Genomic DNA, 19,343 nt, shown 5'->3' on the forward strand with positions numbered 1-19,343 from the left:
AAACTCTTAATTAAAATTAAGCCCACCAAATTAGCAGCAGACAACCTCCCAAGTGAATACCTACAAATCGCAGCTGATGCTCTGCCTACCCAATATCCATCTTGATTAACCAATCTCTGTCAGAAAGTTACGTTCCCACACTGTGGAAAGTATCACATATAATTCCCCTCCACAAAGGCGGACCCTCCACAGAACTAACCAATTATCACCCCATAGCTATTCTCTCGATCCACTCTTACTAGAGAGATGCGTACACTCTCAGGTCTCAGACTACCTCCTTACTAACAACCTCCTTTCCAATACTCAGCATGGTTTCCGACCAAACCATAGCACCACCACTGCCTTACTCTCCTTTACTAACACTATCCTTCAGCATAAAAACAATGGCTATCCTTCCTCTGCTGCTTTCCTAGACCTATCTAAAGCATTTGACATGGTCCCAGACAAACAACTTATCTCTGCCCTCAATAACCTGTCCTTCTCTCAATCAGTCACCAACTGGTTTCAGAATTACCTGTCTGACCGCCAACAATCCGTTGTACGGCAGAATGACATATCTCCCCAACTACCTGTCTCCATAGGGGTTCCCCAAGGATCCATCCTTGGACCCCTACTCTTCTCTGTTTTCACCAATAATCTAGCCTCTCCCACCAAATATGGCACACTCATACAACACGCAGATGACTCAACCATCATCTGCTCAGCCCAGTCCCTACCTAAACCGCAAAATGTCACACAGGATGCCTTTTCCTCTGTTGAAACTTGGTTATCTGATGCCCAATTAATACTCAACCCTAACAAAACTAAACTACATCTTCCAACCCACCAAACATCATCAAAACAACTCTCTTTAACATCACAGCAAAAGACAACATCGCTATATACCCAACCGAACACACCAAATTGCTAGGAGTGGAAACAGACAAACTAAAATTTGACATTCACATATCCATGACCATAAAAAAAGTCCACAAAAAACTAGGAGCGTTATATAGAAATAAGCAACTTCTCACTAAAGCAGCAAAGATTTCAATAGCAAATTCCCACCTTATCTCCACCCTACTTCATGCCTCTCCAATATATACCAACCTAAGGCAATGCGATCTAAACAAGCTAGAGACCTGCTACAACAAAATCGCCAAATTCATAACAGGGGCATCCTACCGTGGTCACCACTGTCTCTCACTTGCTGAACTGGGCTGGCTTGAACTCCCTCACCTCCTTCAATGGTATCAACTCTCATTCGCCCACAAACTAGTAAACCATCCACTAAATGTCCCATCCCTCCAGAATATACTCCAACCCTATCGCACCACCAGACCACTAAGATCCAGCAACAAAAATCACTTGCAGATCACTAAAGCCAATAACTCTGCTGGTGAAGCACTATTCTCTTGCACCATAGCAAAATTATGGAACTCCCTCCCACCCACAATTACCTCCATACCATCATGCACCCACTTCAAAACTTTACTAAAAGCGCACCTAAAAACATGCTGGCTATGCCCTTGCAACTCCCACTCTAATATCACCCACCCCATCCAACCACTACCTTTTTTCCACTCCACTAACTACCTTGATTATAGCAAGCTCAGATGCTCATAAGCCTAGTACTTATACAGCAGGAACTTCTTATTGTAATATTTGTTAATGTCTGTTATGTACTTCACAGATAAAGATTCTAGTTGTCTACTGATGCACTATATTCTTCATTTGTAAATATGTTGTAAGTAATTGCTATGTTACATTGTTAATCGCTATGTAATCCAATGTAACTACTGTCTGTTTATTTTAACTGTGGAGCTTTTCTCCCCGGGCCTCCGCTGAAAATGGACCTACGTCCAGTCGGACACTCCCGGTCAACAAATGTAAATAAATACATAAATCTAATGTACCTTGAGGTGATTCCTACAAAGTAGGAAAAAAAAAAACTCTGTTTCACTTATTTAATGGTTTTAGTGTGGTGGTGGTGCTGTGGTAGCATTGTCACCTCACAGTCAGACGCAGTCCAGTTCGATTTTAAGCTAGAGCGTCTTCTGCGTGAAGACATGCGTGAATGGGCGTACTTTCGTTGAAGGTTGTGCATCAGGGCTGATAACTCGGCACGTAAAAATCAACTACCAATCATTAGCAGACCGGAGTTCCGCTGTGGCAACCCCTAACCGGGAAAAGCCGAAAGACACAACAGCAGCAGTACAAAAATATGTAAAGATAATATTTAAATATACATAACAATGGACAACCAATATTGAGTACAAGGTATATGACTGTGATGACAATAGGTTTAGAAGGCAGTCTAGATGTCTGAAGGCTTCTAAGCAAAGATGAGCCAAGAGACTGCAAAAGGCAGCTTCACTCTCTGCATGTATGTCTGTATGTACGTATATATGAATACACGCATCTGCTTTCATGTATCATAAAAACTTATATTCTGCATCTTGAAGCATCAAATGTAGACTGGATGGCCCTGTACCTACTCATGCTTACATGTCAATGAATGCAGAGCAAAATGGAAGTCTGATGACAGGGTCAGGGACTCACACCACTCCATGGAAATATGAGTAAATGGACATTACTTAAGTGTCCTGGCTGGCCTTGCTGTAATCGTGTCCCATTACTGTGACCAAAGTCCTGACTTGCAACCTCTGGAACTTTGGCCCATGAACACAGACACAATGGAACTTTTACTGGCCAATCACACCATATTCCTCTGAACAAGCAACATCTCTCAACTCACCATGATTTTCAAGGATGTGCCTGATTTCAACCCAAACCTTGTTCTCTTCTCACTCTCATAAGACTTGACGTTTTGGATCACATCAGTCAGGATTATAATCACTCCATAATGCCAAACATTACACTTACACTCAATCTTCAGAATACACATGCTGAAACTATGGTCATTCTCCCAATTTTCTCAGGGAAGTAGTATTAATGTTTTAAATTAAGTCCCTGTTCAGAGATCTTTATCACTATTGCACAGTTTTGACTCTTGAGGTAAGAAGCTCACAGTCACAGAGTAAGAAGTAAAGTAGTCAGTATGACTCATACAAGTTGGTGTCAAGGAAGAAAATATGTCTGGCAGAGATATAAAGTTCGAATTTATTATGAGGAAGATGAGATGAAAAAAATTCTCCAAAAGCATTTAAAAAACACCATCTCAAAAACCATTGGGTCTAGCTCTGTTTTAGGGTTCAATAATGTTTTTGCTGCTGCATACTAACACAATGTAAGGCAGAGGCACACAATCCAGAAGGTGTTGCCCTAGATACATAACTATTTTTAATTAGAGGACAAGGTGAGGAATAAGAAGTTATGTACCTACCATAACGTTCCATGTTAGTTGTCTTCTTCTCGCCTTCTTTCTTGCTGGATGGGTTCGGAGCCGATCCTCGGCTCCGACTCGGCCTATACTATAGCTCAAGAGCTATTTTACTGGCTCGAGGCAGCCCCATATCCCACAATACCATGTGCTAACTCCCCAGATCTCGTTGACAGCTAACACATAGCATAGTTTTATTGTTACCAAATATTATAAAAATACGGTCTCCCTGCTGGTAATACTCATGATACGGGTATCCCTGAATAACTATGTATCGTGAAAGAGAAGGACTCAGAGACCTTCAAGTCTGTCCAGGCTAGGGGGCAGGAGGGAGGGACACAAGAAAGAAGGCGAGAAGAAGACAACTAACATGGAACGTTATGGTAGGTACATAACTTCTTAATGTTAAGTTGTCATTCTCGCCTTCATTCTTGATGGATGGGACAGCGTCCCTAGCACCTTGGTCCTGGGTGGCTCAACGGAACAGACTCCTGAGTACGGTGGAACCAAAGTCAGCTCTATTTCTGGAGGCTATATCAAGTTTGTAATGGGTAATAAAAGTATGTTGAGAAGCCCATGTAGCTGCTGCACAAATGGCATCTAATGGTAACCTTGCTTGAAAGGCTGTTGAGGTTGATAGTGCCCTGGTTGAATGAGCCTTAGGTCTTGAAGGAAGTTGTTTGTGTCTCAACTCATAGACAAAGGTAATGATGGATATTAACCATCTGGAAAGAGTTACCTTTGATACTGGAAGTCCTTTCTTCCCTTCAGCATAAGAGAGGAAAAGCTGTTCTGACTTCCTGAATTGTTTTGTCCTGTCTAGATAATACCGCAGTTGGCGATGAACATCCAAGGAATGTAGTTTCTGTTCAGCCCTGTTTGAATAATTTGGGAAGAAAACAGGCAAGTCAATAGTGTGGTTCAGATTTGATTCAGAAGAAACTTTTGGTAGAAAGGAAGGATTCGTTCTGAGAGCTACCCTGTCTTTATGAAAAACCAAATAAGGGGGACGGACAGACAAGGCCTGAAGTTCTGGCAGATGTTATAGCCACCAAAAACAGAGTTTTCCAAGAGAGAAGCTTGAGGGAACAAGAAGCTGCAGGCTCAAAGGGAGGGAGAATTAATGAAGTTAACACTAAATTTAGATCGCATTGTGGAGGGGGATCCTTAATGGGAGGTCTGAGCAAAAAGATGCCCTTGAGGAAAGCTTTATAGAGTTTATGGGACATAATATTGGTCTCCGAGAGCCCTACATGAAAATTGGTAATGGCCGCTAGTTGTACTCTGATAGTGGCTGACGACGACTCAATGAAAAAGTTCCGCCAGAAAATCTAGAACTTTATGAACTGGTGCATTAAAAGGATCTAAGGACCTAGCTTCTGCCCAGAACGAAAAACGCTTCCATTTACTCGCATAAGTCTTCCTAGTATTGGACTTATGGGAGGCAAGAATGATATCACGGACAGGAAGAGAAATAAAGGGAAGCCTGACTATGGTTGGAAGTGGAGCAACCAAGCTGTGAGGTTGAGGGACTGAAGAGACTGGTGCAGCTTGCCCTTCAGATGGGTCAAAAGGTCTGGAAATGGTTCCAGATGCCAGGGCTGTTCCAGTAGATAACGGTGCAGGAACGGAAACCATACTTGTCGAGGCCAGTACGGAGCAATGAGGATCATTTTTGATCTCAATGCGGTTGCTTTCTGAATTAACTGCGGAATCGAGGGAAAAGCGTATAGAAGACCCCGAGGCCAATCGTGGACAAGAGCATCTCTGGGGAGATGGCCTGGTAAAGGGAAGAGTGTGAAGAAGTCGAGGCACTTGCTGTTTTGAGGTGTTGTGAAAAGGTCGCAGCAAGGCTGGCCCCACTTCTGGAATATTCTCTCTGCTCCCGCTTGATTCAGAGACCACTCGTGAGGCATGAGAATTGTTCTGCTCAGTCTGTCCGCTATGACGTTGGACCTCCCGGGGATATGCGTTGCTATCGGAAACCGTTGAGAGGAGATCGCCCACTGCCAAAGTCTGAGTGCTTCTCGACATAGGGGGTAGGACTTTGTTCCGCCCTGCTTGTTTATGTACCACACTACAGACATATTGTCTGTTTGAACTGCTATAGTCCCCATGGGAAGAGAGTCCTGAAGGGCTTGCAACGATAAAAGCACTGCTCTCATCTCCAGGACATTTATGTGCAGGTGGCATTCTAATTGTTGCCATGTGCCCTGGACAGTCCTGCCCTGATAGTGCCCCCCCACCCGATCAGGGGGGCATCCGTTGTCACCGTGGCAACTGGAGGGGGAAGAACAAAGGGTCTGCCCTGAAGAAGTTGAGGGGTGACCATCCGCCAGGAGAGGTGTTTTTTTGCAAGTTGGGGTTATCAAAATGTTGTGAGTCATTGGGAGCTGCTGAAAAAACCACTGAGAAAAAAGCATCCACTGGAGAATTCTCATGTGGAAGCGGGCTAATGGGAGAAGGAGAATCGCCGCTGCCATGAGGCCTAATGTTTTCAGTACTAACTTGACTTGAACTCTGTTGGACTGAAACAGAAACTGAACATTCCGCTGTATGTCTGTCAATATCTGAGGTGGTAATGTTGCAGACATTTCTGTGGTGTTTAACACGGTTCCTATGAAGTTTATACATTGACAAGGCAACAAGGAGGATTTTGCGAAATTTATGGAAATACCTAGTTTGTTGCAAATGCAAATGGTGTAATCCCTGGCTATGATAAGATGCTGCTTGGTGGTAGCGGTAATGAGCCAGTCGTCTAAATATGGAAACACCTGGAATCTTTTTCGTCTCAGGTGAGCCGTGACCACTGCCAAACATTTGGTGAACACCCGGGGGGCTGTGGTGAGACCAAAGGGCAGGGCTCTGAATTGGTAATGACTGGCTCCCAGCCGGAAGCGGAGAAACCTCCTGCAGCGCCTGTGTATCTTTACATGATAGTACGCGTCCTGAAAGTCTAACGAGCACATCCAGTTGTCTCTGCCCAAGAAGGGAAGAATGGACTGTAGCGTTACCATCTGAAATTTTGTCTTTCCGCAGACTTGTTCAGTCTGCTGAGGTCCAAAATGGGTCTCCAGTCTCCTGTCTTTTTTGGTACCAAAAAGAACCTGGAGTAGATTCCGGATCCTAGCTGGTCTGCTGGGACTGCCTGGATGACTCTTTTTTTTCTAACAGCTTTTTTATCTCTAGCTGTGCCTGACCACTTTGTCCGGGTGGTACATCTGGGAGGGGTCTTGGCGGATGGATCGGAGGGGAAATGAAGGGGATTTAGTAACCCTCGGATATGATTGACTGTACCCATTTGTCTTGAGAGAAGGATTGCCAGGCTTCCGGGTTCAGAGATAATCTTCCCCCGACTGCCTCCGAAGGTGGACAGTCGGGCAGCTTCGCAGGGATGCTGAAAGGGTTGGTCAGGGAAGGATTCCCTGGAACCCTGGTTCTGTGGACCCCCTCTGCCCCTGGGGGCGGCGTCTATTATTATTCCCCCCTCTGCCTCTGGGGGGAAGTTCACCACGTGCGGCAGGCGCGACTCCCTGTGGTTTGCGGAACCACATCTTTCCACCCTTCTGACCTTTAGGGTATGGTCTAGATGGTGTGGAAAAGTGGACTCCCACGGCAGAGAGAGTCTTACCATCTTACTCGCACCTGGTGAGGGTATTCTTCACCTGAGGTCCAAACAACTCTGAACCGTCAAAGGGGGTGTTGGTGAAGGACACCTTGAAGGGATCAGCAAAATTACAGAGTCGCATCCAGGCGTGATGTCTCAACGCAACACCTGTGCCTGCGGCCCTACTCGCTCCATCAGCTGCATAAGAGATAAGCCGCATGGAGGAGTTGGCATTGGAATTCAGGGTAGCCAGCTGGGAGTTAATCTTGTCCTGATACCCCACAGCAGAAGGATCCTGTATGGTTTCACCCAGTTCTTTGAGCAAATCTCTGAAGGCGGGTGAAATGGCATAAATAGTTCAGCGACCGCATGGCAAAGGTCGCTGAAGCAAATGTCTGCTTACCGTACCTGTCCATAGTCCTGGAATCTTTATTAGGAGGATGAACAGGTACAGCAGGATCAGCTAATTCCTTCTTAGTGGCGGCTGCTACCACCATAGCATCTACCGAGACACCTTTGGTCAGAAAAGGTTTGTCTACCGGAGCAGAAATAAATTTAGAAGGCCTCCTAGGGATAGGTTCCATCGAGTCAGGATCTGCCCACGCCTTTCTGGCCACTACTTCCATCAGTGGGTCGAAAGGAGTGGACACCCAGGAGGTGGAAGGGCGAGACCCAAAAGCGTCAAGGTAAACAGACTCGTCCTCGGAGGGTTTGAGGGTGGACCAATTCCCCCTCTGTTTCAGGATCTCTAGGATGTCTGAAAAGGAAACATCCTCAGAGGGGGATCTCGGGGAACCCTCCAACTCATCCAAGTCGGTGTCCGAAGTGATAGACTCGGGAGAGTCTACGTGCTTCCTCTTGCACTTTCTTTTCCTAGGGGGTTCCCCTGAAGCTTCAGGGGAGGCCTCGGACGAAGAAAAGACACCCAAAGTGGGTACCCTAAGCTTTGGATCTCTGCTATCAATTGCAAGAGGATGACCAGAGACCGTAACAGGCACTGTAGAGGGAGGAGCTGAAGGAACCAACCTTGGTGTGGGCACCGGATCCAGCACGCTATTCATCACCTCAAAGGCTCCTCTATCAGGCACAGAAGAAAGTCCTGGCTCCGAGGATACCAGGACCACTCCCGGCGCTGAAAGAGAAGGCTCCGAGAATGATGTCGGGGCCGAACTAACCAGCGCCGATGCTCCGAGAGGGAGAACGGGGTCGGACAAGGGTCCGATGCCACTCGCCCCCTCGGAGCCGAAGGAGTCCCGGCGCCCAGACCTCTCCATGGACGGCACCAATGAAGAGGTCAGAGCCGCCGCCGAAGGTGGTAGTATCGGCTCCGACGTGGGGAAAGTCCCGGTTCCGACAAACTCCGGCTTTGAGCTCAACTGAAGAGTCGGAGGAGGAATCGAAATTGGCACCAAGGGAGCCACAGTCTGGTGAGATGGGCTTTGGAGTATTTGGGCCAGTGCCTGAGACTTGAGTCTACTGACCACTCTCTCAATGTCATGGTCGTACAGCCTGGAAGACCTGGAGGAATGAGTCCTGTGACTCCGCTCCGACAGTAAGGGCGATCCTGGAGCCGAACGAATGGACTCTATGGAGGGTGACCTAGAGCGCTTGCACGCTGTTGTCGGCTCCGATACGGGTTTTGGAGCGGGCAAAATCTTGCTCGCATCGGATCCAACTGAAGCCGATGTCGAAGCAGTATTGGTTCCGCCAGCCGTCGACTCAGAAGCTGGAGCTGAGGGTTTGGCGGGCTTGGAAGGCTTCCCCGAGCCGGACTTAGCTGGGGAATCTTCAGGCTTCAATACGCCCTTCAATATCAATTTATTGCAACGTTCCTGCAGGACTCTTGGGCTAAAACCGTGGCAAACGGAACAAGAGTCCTGCAGGTGCAAGGGTCCTAAACAATAAACACAAGAAGTGCGACAGTCTGTCAGAGACATTTTCTGACAGCACGAGTCACACTTCTTGAAGCCTGAAACCTTTGTGTCCTTAGACATAATGATAGGACACTAACAACTAGTAGTCAGCACTCATACTCTCACTCAACCCTTTAAAGAAAGAGGCTGACTAACAAACACAACCACACACACTAAATAAACTATGGAAAAACTAAGGCCTACAGGCCCGAAAAGTTTGACTAAAAAAAAGGGGGGTGGGAAAGGGCTTACTAACAACTTTTTCTAAGGGTTTAGTGTGAAACTACAGTAGAAAGGTAAAAGTAGGTGAAAAACTAAGAATTTCCACAAAAGAGTTCTTTACTGACCTGAGCCGGTAAAAACGCAACCTCGCAGCGAAGCGGCAAACGAGATCTGGGGAGTTAGCGCATGGTTTTGTGGGATATAGGGCTGCCTCGAGCCGGTAAAAATAGCTCTCGAGCTATAGTATAGGCCGAGTCGGAGCCGAGGATCGGCTCCGAACCCATCCAGCAAGAATGAAGGCAAGAATGACAACTTGTCATCAGACAGTTCAGGAAGAGAAGCGCTGTGGCTGGCACTTCAAAAAATCAATGCCTCAGATTACGGGCTGAGTAGCAAATACTGCAATTCAAGCATGCAATCACGTTTTATTTCCCCTACATTTATACCATACATTTGAAACCTTGCAGTGTATATATCTTGCACTAAACTATTCCTGGATCTAGTGTGAGGAGCACAGCATATAATGGCATGCCTTCACTTTTCCCCTGAACTGCACTATGTTTATAACAATAAAACTTATTCATGCTTTGAACGTTTCTATGACAGATAATAAACAGTACCAAAATGTAGGCAAGTAAAACATGCAAAAACTTAAAGAATCCAGTGTTCTTGTCTACAACAAAAAACTCATTTAATTCAACAAAAATGTGGTTAAGAAGTATTTACCTACTGATTGGTAAATGTTTGTTTTTTGACAACTTACCTCTGACAGACAGGACTGCATCTACACCATACCTATCAGGATACGTCCTATGAGAAACTTGACACCTGAACCTTTTTCCACTGTCTTGAAGTTTCGGGTGAAGAGTTAAGCGGGACTTAACATTAAAAGTTCCATCTTTGTTTTGAACAGGAGAACCAATGCAGATATCAGTTTCTTCTTCACTGACTTCTACCTCTGAACTCTCCTTAATCTCCAGCCACTTAACAGCAATATTCTCTGGATAAAAATTCTTGATTTCACATCCAACTGACTTTTCTGTATCTGGGTTAGCAAGAATTTCTTCATCAGATAAAGTAACATTTGGCATTGCTGCAAAGAAATAAAACAATTAACTTTTCTACCAATAAAAGATACTGAGTAGAAAATATTAAACAGGAAAGATGGTTCAATGCAAGTCTACTTTTTAAGTTTCAGGGCATAAGACAGTAATAATGGTTAGAATAAATGAAGAGCTTCTGAATTACATTACTTACGGAATTGAATAAAAAAACAGTCCTCTACCACAAACACCAAGTTACCTGTGATACTGATGAGATGGGTTTGGGAAAAGAGTCTCAAAGGCCATACAGTCAACAAGTGAAAATCTGGATTAAAGGACAAACACCTCTGCACTCCTTGGAAGGACACAGAATTACAACAGAAAGTATAGTCATGTGAAGTAATAGAAGATGACCGATTTATTTTCTTCCTTTGTTGGCTCTTAATGTACAGGTTCATCCTCTGAAAACATCTACCCTATTAGCTCAGTATTCCTAAACAGCGACAGTTACCTGATTTTACATTCAAATTACAAATATGCATGTATTCACACAGAGAGACACACACACACACACACACACACACACACACACACACACACACACACACACACACACACAAATAAAGAAGTCCTCCACATAGGCACTGTTAGAATCTTAAAAATGAAAGGGTATTACAACCTAGAATTTGGAACGTTCCCTAACAGTAAAAATACTTCTGGTCTCCCTGAAAGGATACCAGCCTACTGGAAGTAATCCAGTCAACAAAAGGATAAATAAAAATAAAACTTGAATGCAAGGCCTCTGTCTGATATACCATGCTGATGTCACTGAACCAACAACAGACACTGGCCATATAGGTCTCGAACTTTCCCTTAAGAGCCTTAACCTTTCAGCTAGAAAGTTCAGGATTACACACAGACACACACAGACACACACACAGACACACACACAGACACACACACAGACACACACACATGCACACACATGCACACACATGCACACACACACAGAAATATGAAAGCCCTCTGTTTACACATACAGAAATACAATGAAAGCCCTCTGATTAGGTACTGTTGGAACCACAGAAGTGAAAGGATATTATTACCTTTCATTTGCTACTCAAATCCAAAACCTCCAAAATATATACATCTAGAGGATCTTGTTGGCCCAGCAGCAGTGACACAATGACACAAGCATTATACAACATGACTTTAATAGCTGCATCAGCTCCAAAGTCTGAAATACCAAACATGAGCAGTCATGTTATGACCAACCTGCCAGCTAGTACCACTGTAGTGAAGTAGCTGTTGTAACCTTTCAGTAACATAAAGCATAACAGACATTGAGATACTGCCTCATCAGTGGGCAATGAAATAAAGGTTTACTACCACTCAGCTAGACTGTAGAAAGTACATTATGTTTCCAAGGGACAGACAGGTGGCAAACCAAACCAGTAACTTCCTGTAGATAAAAAAAAAAGTACAGTTGTGTACACTTACCATGATTGTAGATGTCCGAGTGTATTCACTGTTGCAGTCATTACATTTGGGTTATTCTGCCAGGGTAAGCCCTCGGCCGGCCAGAATACCAGAGGCATAGTATTTCTGCGTCATATAAAAGAAGGCAGCTGACGCCATAACATTAGTTTATTTTGCCCTAACTTTCAGGAGCCCACAAGAGGGAACCAGGATATGGTGGTGGAACCCCACCATTAGAATGTAAATACCCAAAGTAAGGAAAGAGAGAGAGACTACATAGGGGGATGGAGGGAAGGAAACCAGGACTGCAACAGTGAATACACTCGAACATCTACATTTACGGTAAGTGTACACAACTATACTATGTTCTGTGTGTTTCACTGTTGCAGTCATCACGTTTGGGTTAATTCCCAAAGCTGAGAGAAAGGGTGGAGGCAGTCAAGGAGTCTAGGGGCTGGCTAGGATACTCTACAAGACTGCAGAGGCAAAGCCTGCTCTGGATTTGGAGAAGATAGGCAGGTGGTAATGCTTGGTGAAGGTGTGAGCAAATGTCCAAGTGGCAGCCTCCAGGATATCCCTGGTGGGGACTCCTCTGAGGAAAACCGCAGAGGTGGAGGCTGCCCTGGTAGAGTGGGTTCTGACCCCCTGAGGGGGAGGTTTTCTGTATTGTTTGTAACAGAAATGGATGCAGTGTGCTATCCATTTGGAAATGGTTTGTTTGGAGATGGCTTTGCCCTCTGCCCCTGCAGCAAAGCAGACCAGTAATTGATCAGTCTTCCTGAATGATTTAGTCCTGTCTAGATAGAATCTGAGCTGTCTGTGCACATCTAAACAGTGCAGGATTCTTTCCCCCTTTTGGAGGTTTGGGAAAAAAAGTGGGCAGATGAAAGGATTGGTTGAGAGCCACACTGGACACCACTTTGGGCATGAATGATGGATTAGTCCCGAGGAACACCCTGTCAGCATGGAAGATGAACAACTCTATGGCCATGAGTGCTTGTATTTCAGAGACTCTTCTGGCTGAAGTGATAACCAGAAGAAAGGCTATTTTCCAGGAGATAAACTTTAACTCTGCAGTAGATGCTGGTTCAAAGGGGGGCAGGCTGAGCTTTTCCAACACAAACTTTAGGTCCTAAGCTGGGGTAGGAGCTCGCTTGGGTGACCTCAAATTGCTAGCCCCTCTTAGAAACTGTTTTATCAGAGGGTGTAAGAAAATTGGGTGGTCAGTGTTGAGATGAGCAGAGATAGCAGATGCATGAAGTTTAATGAAGGAAAAGGAGAGTCCACTGTGTAGTAGCTCAGCTAGGTAATCCAGGTTAAGAGGTAGGGAGGGCTGTGCCGTATCTGCTCCCTTAGCCTGAATCCAGGTGCAGAACCTTTTCCATTTGCCAGCATAAGATCTTCTAGTGCTAGGGAGTCTAGCCTCTCATATAACATCTAGAACCCGTTTACTGAGATTGGTAGATTTAAATGTGGTCATGGAATGAGCCAGGCTGCCAAACTGAGGGTCTGCAATTGGGGATGCATGAATTTCCCTTCCCTCTGGGTTAGGAGGGTAAGAGTCTGAGGGAGATGCCATGGTGGCAGTGGGGACAGGCTGTGCAGCAGTGGGTACCAGTGCTGACGAGGCCAGTCTGGGGCATTCAGAATTGTCCTTGGTTTTTCCTCCCTTATTTTGATCAGTACCCTGGTAATGAGAGGTAGTGGGGGAAATGCATATACCGAAAGGTTGATCCAGGGGAAGGACAGGGCATCCACTTTCCAACCCATGCAGTTAGGCTCTCTGATGCATAATTGTCTGAGCTGATGGTTGGTGTGGGAAGCAAAGAGGTCAACCTTCGGGGTGCTCCATTTCCGAGTTATTAGGGTGAAGGTTCCTTGGTCTAGCTGCCACTCATGCGGGTCCAGAAGATTTCTGCTTAAGCGGTCTGCCAGAGAGTGTACAGAGCCTGGCAGGAATTGTGCTAACAGGTGGAGCTGCATGGCAGAGGCTGTGTGCCAAAGGATCATGGCCAGCCTGCATAGAGGGTAGGAATGAGTTCCTCCCTGTTTGTTGATGTACCACATCACTGAGGTGTTGGCTGTTTTGATCAGGAGAGCCCCTAGGGAGAGAAGGGGCTTGAAAGCTGTCAATGCGTGCTGGACAACTAACATCTCTTTTTGGTTGATGTGCAGATGGATTTGCTGAGGGCTCCATTGGCCCTGTATGCACCTGTCGTCCAGGTGTGCCTTCCAGGCATAGTCTGATGCATCTGTGATGAGGGTCTGGGTGGTGGAGGTGGTGAGAAAGGTAGCCCCTTGTTGTGGGAGCAAGCTGCTGCCCACCAAATAAAATCTTTCCTTAGGCAAGGTATCATTGCTATGTGAGTTTCCAGGTCTTGAGAGTGTTGACACCAAAAGCTTTTTAGGTACCACTGAAGTTTCCTCATATGCAGTCTGGCATATGGAATGAGCAGGATGCAAGATGCCATGAACCCCAGAGCTTGCAGGATTTTCCTTGCAGATAACTGGGGTCTGGTGGCTAGTTGAGAGAAGCAGTCTATCAGGTAGGTTTGCTTTTCTGAAGTAAGGAATGTCATATGGGATGCTGTGTCCAGGCATACTCCCAGGAATACAATTCTTTGGGTGGGTATAAGTTTGGATTTCTTTTTGTTGATCGTGAAGCCCAGGGAGGTGAGTAGGGACTTTACAAAGGCCAGATGCTTGAGTAGCTTTTCCTGAGTGTCTGCTTGAATAAGGCAATCTTCCAAGTAAGAGTAAATCTGGACATTCCTTTGTCTGCAAAAGGCAATGACGGCAGCCAGACATTTTGTGAAAACTCTGGGAGCAGTAGATAAGTCAAAGGGAAGCGCAGAGATCCTGCCCTGAAACGCAAATATTTCCTGCATGACTCCCTGATAGGAATGTGGAGGTTGGCCTCTTTTAGGTCTAGGGTGGCTAGCAAAGCATTCTTGGGGAGCATAGGCAGCAGTTGCTGGAGAGTGAGCATTTTGAATTTTAGTATCACCAGAAATGTGTTTAGAATGGATAGGTCTAGGATGGGGCACCAGGTGCCCTCTTTTCTGAGTACCAGGAAAAGTCTGGAGTAGAAACCATGACCTATCTGTTCTGCAGGAACATGCTCTATTGCCCTCACAGAGTGCAGTGAAAGGACTTGCTGTTTGACTTCTGACCACTGATTTGGAGGAAGATCTGGGAACCCTTTTGCAGTTGGAAGAGTGTGAAAGGAAAATTTGTATCCCTGGGACACTATGCTGAGGACCCAACGGTTGTTGGTAATGGTGGCCCAAACGGTTGTTGGTAATGGTGGCCCAGGTGTTTGCATGAAAGGAGAGTCTTCCTCCTAGGGGCAAGTGCAGGTGGGCAGAGGGAGTTGGTGGGGGGTGGGAGTCATTGTGAGGTCTTACCAAGAGGTGGTGGTTTTGAACTCCCTGGTTTTGCAGTGGAGGAACTCCACTGCTTTGATCTCTGCATTCCCTGTGGCTGCTGTATGGAGGGTCTGCTAGCCCCGGGTTTGGGCTGAACTGACCTGGAGGGGGCAGGAAAGAACCAGTGCTTGGAGGGACAATTCCTGCTGAACCTTGGTGGCTGGACCTGCAAGAAATCTTTAACTGTCTGCATAGATTTTGCTTTTTCTTCCATCTTTTTTAAGACCTCCTCTGCCTTTGTGCCAAATAAGTTGTCATTGTTTAAAGGTGCATCCAAAAGTTTAGATTTGACACGGTCTGGCAAGGGCTGTTCCTTAAGTCAAGCATGCCTTCTAAGAAGAGAACCAGTGACTGCTGCCCTGAAAGAAGCTTTTAGGGAGTCAAAACCACAGTGTAAGCTGTGCTTAGTTACTTGGCTTGCAGAATGCAGTAAGTCTTGTAACTCTTTATTTTCAGCACAAGCAGGGAAAGAAGACATTTGTTGTTTGAGGAGTTCCAAGGTATGCTACTGAAATTTTAGCATATGGAACTGACAATTTAGCGCTCTGATAGCCAGTGTAGCAGAGGTGTATACTTTTTTTACCCCATCTGTCTAGTGCTCGTGAATCCCTATCTGAGGGGGTAGGATTCTTAGAGGTTGCTTTAATTCCTTTAGGCCCTCGAGAGATTACCTCAGGATCAGCAGTAGGATTTTTTAAAAGAAACTTGTGTGAGTCAGGGACTCTGTAGTACCTGTCTGGTTTTCTGGGAGCAGGAGGGAGGGTGTCAGGAGTTAAGCTAGAGTCCATGAAAACATCTTCCACAACATCCAGGACCGGGGGAATGGCCATGGGTTTGTGCTGTGGAAGATCTAAGAATTCTCTGAGTCTCTTTTTAGACTGAGGGTAGTCCTGACATTCCCATTGGAAATGTTCCCTTAAGGTATGAAGGGTTTCCCCAAACTCGGGTGGAGAGGCAGAAGGAATGGATTTCTCTGCATCAGAATCCTCATAAGCAGAGAGGGGTTGAATGTCTTCATATTCAGACTTGTCACAGTCTTCAGACTCCTGTTCAGATAAAACTACTGGGGAAAAATCTCTTTTCCTTTTGGAAAGAGTAGCTTAGCTTCCCCTGATCAGCGTGATGAGGTCTTCCACCATCTTAAGCATTTGAGACTGAGGCAAGGAAGCATGGGCCTGAGGTAGGGTCGTCGTTTTTTTTGGGTGGGTTTCGTACCCTGGGCCTTAGAAACTGGGTAGTTTTTGAAAGAACGGTAAACATGAAAAAAGTCGTCGGTTTGTGTCGAGAATCAATAGTGCGAAGTACTTCCTCGGAAGCTGGTGCCTGCTCAGCGGCTCCGGACCCATCCAAGGTAGAGGCAACCGAAGGATCCTTAGTTGAAGATGAGTTGTGCGGCATACTGGACTCCGAAAGGGTCTCAGCAGTGGCCTGCGAATCCACAGAAGCAGGCATCAGGGGCTGCAAAAGCACCTCACTGAGGACCGGAGAACTGACGGCTAACTTAACGGAAGAGTCGTCGGTAGCTTTAGACCCATGCAGTCTGTCTCTGTCTTTATCCTTATGTTTTTTCAGAAGATCTGTTGTTGGATGGCTTACCGACGCCATATCGGAGTACAAGGATTGTAAGTGAAAATGCCTAGCTACTAAAAGGGCCTGACGATGTATAGTTCTGGCATTAAGCAAGGCACAAAAGCGACAGCTAAGGATGTCGTGGTCTGGGCCTAAGCAAGTTGGACAGTAAGAATGAAAATCTCGGTGTGGTATTTGCTTTCCACAGATGAGACAATTGTTAACTTTTTCTGACATTGGTTAGAGCAAGAAAAAAGGGTCCCCAACGGGGTACTTAGCTTTAGAAGGCTTCAGCTAGAATTCAGAAGATGAAAGTCAGGTAGTGGCCAACCGGCACATGCGCAAACTGCTTCTGCTTCAGGCTCCTCGGCAAGAAAGACTGATGTAATGGTGCCGGCTGTCTTCCTTTATACTACTGATGACCTGACATCAGTCCTGAAGCGACAGCAACCGACACAGAAATACTATGCCTCTAGTATTCTGGCTGGCCGACTGCTTACCCTGGCAGGATAACCCAAATGTGATGACTGCAACAGTGAAACACGAAGAGCATCAGCCACTCAATTGCCTCTACCAATCCAAAAAAAAGTCAAAGTTTGTTATTTCAACAAAGCATACTTCTAAGATTTATGAAACAATGAAATGGTAAACAAACAGCACAGAGTCAATACAGGCAAAATAACAAAAGTGGGATGGGTACTACCACCAGAAATACAGAAATGATAACAGACATATGCTGTCATGGCAAGCATCACATTTCTTTCCTTTCTCTTTTGGTACTGCTAACACGGGGACAGAATCCCAAGCTATGCCTATAAAAGGGAGGAAGCCTCTAAGCACCACTGACTTGCTTAAAACCAAATGTCTAAGCTTATATTGTGCACAGAAAGTGTGAACTGAAGACCATATCAGAACCTCACAAATGTCCAAAGCAAACCTCCTCTGTGGAGAGAGCTGTTGAAGCAGCAAGATGAATGAACACTGATGTAGCCTGTCAAAAGTGACACAAAGTAAAGAAACAAAAAGATACTCAGAATAAAAGTTATTTTTTTCTGAAATTACAGAACCACAGTCATCTATCTTAACCAAGTACTAAGGCTGAGGACAGAAAAAGGTTAACTGCATATTTAATACAATAAAAACACATCAGACCGCAATGTATAAAAATAAATATATTTACTCAAGTCAACATATTTCACACTCGTCTGTCAAAATTATCACAAATGAAACTTATTTAAACAAACCAACATTAAATAAACAAAAATTTGTTATCAATCAATCAGAGCACTCTTTGTCAAATGGGTGTGTTTCTTACTAATAGCATAAATGAAAACCTGTCATTAACACCGGATTTCTCATAAGCATACAAAATATAGACACCTGCAACAACTGGAGATGCCACAAAAGTACCTCACAAAGAAGATCCTAGGCCTTAAAACACTTGTCCTATATGGACAGACTCAAAAAACTCCCAACTATTCTCGGTCTCATATCGCCTACTTAGAGGCTATCTCTGCTTGACTTACAAGGCCATGTCTGCCCCAGCTCTGTTAGAAATGCTATATCTAAAGAAATCCCAATCCACACTACACGCCCCAGAGACCTCAACCTCATTACCACAATCAATAGAACAAGCTGAAGGGAGAAGTTCATAACCCAGAGACTGCCCATGCTATGGAATAGACTTCCCATGCATGTCAAGTGGAGCGCCTCACTGGCCCTCTTCAACAGAAACCTTGATGAGTGGATGGGAAATAGAAAATTCACCCCGGGGATCACTCCAGTGGCTCTACTCGACAGAGGCACTGGGAACTAAGGTCGGGTAGCATGATGCCAGGGTAATCCTATGGGCTAGGCTTGCAAAGGCTCCAAGGCCATTAGCCTAGTACACACCTATGAACCTATTTAGCCTCTTGTAATAATTATAAATTATCAAGATCAGTACTAGATTTCTTTAATTCAATAAATTCCTTGAAATTTAAAGTAACTGCCAGAAGATAAAACATGTCTTCAGAAGTGGTCTTTATATTCAGTTTACTGATACTAACTACATGTTTCCTTTACTCTATTCTGAGCCTCCATGAGGCCATCCCTAAATGAAAATTACCACAACAATTAGAAATCAGTCAAGAACTGTTCTACAAGAAAAATGGAAGGAGTTCTTTTATATACCCTACTAACAGAAGTAAATATTTTAAAGCTTTCTTAAATGCACTACCGAGTACTTAATGTACCTTACTTCCTTTCCAGTAGGTTCAGTATCCACAGAGCTAAAGAAAATTATGCATCACAAGTACTCTATTAGGTCAGCGTTGCAGCCTCTATGGCTGTATTCAAATGTTCTCTTTATGTTCAATCAATGTCCGATTTAACTAAATACGCACGGTTTTATCTAAACAAAAACACACTGTTTTATCTAAACAGCACCACTTTTACCTGAAATTCAACTAAATAAATGCTGCCACAAGGGGGGGCAATCCCCCCAAACATATATACCTCTTCAGTCCAATAACAATTATAGCAAATAAGTCAAAATGCATTCAAGTGCATCAACACTGTCACAAATGCAGCCATCCTACACATTCGCAGCATCAGGGTTTGATCTACACCAGTTGCATTCAGGTAACTGCAGCCCCAAATAGTCTTGTGATCACTTGCAGGAAACCTCCCGTACCGTGCATTTACTATCCTTTATTTATCTTCTTTTTCAGACCTTTCAGGTAACATACTTGAAGTCTGCAGAAAATGCCCGATTGGTAT

General features: G+C 45.0%; 1 protein-coding gene across 1 annotated transcript in view; it reads right to left on the bottom strand.

The window, feature by feature from the left end:
- Positions 1–19,343, bottom strand: part of LOC122811112 — a 1,431,540-nt gene that overhangs the window by 1,123,997 nt on the left and 288,200 nt on the right. The window contains exon 3 of the mRNA XM_044082706.1: positions 9,828–10,157. Within this exon, the coding sequence (XP_043938641.1) occupies positions 9,828–10,157 (330 nt within the window). The remainder of the gene's footprint in view (positions 1–9,827; positions 10,158–19,343) is intronic.

The sequence above is a fragment of the Protopterus annectens genome, chromosome 9.part0 (genome assembly GCF_019279795.1).
Source record: "Protopterus annectens isolate FY-2018-M chromosome 9.part0, PAN1.0, whole genome shotgun sequence".
Lineage (NCBI taxonomy): Eukaryota > Metazoa > Chordata > Ceratodontiformes > Protopteridae > Protopterus > Protopterus annectens.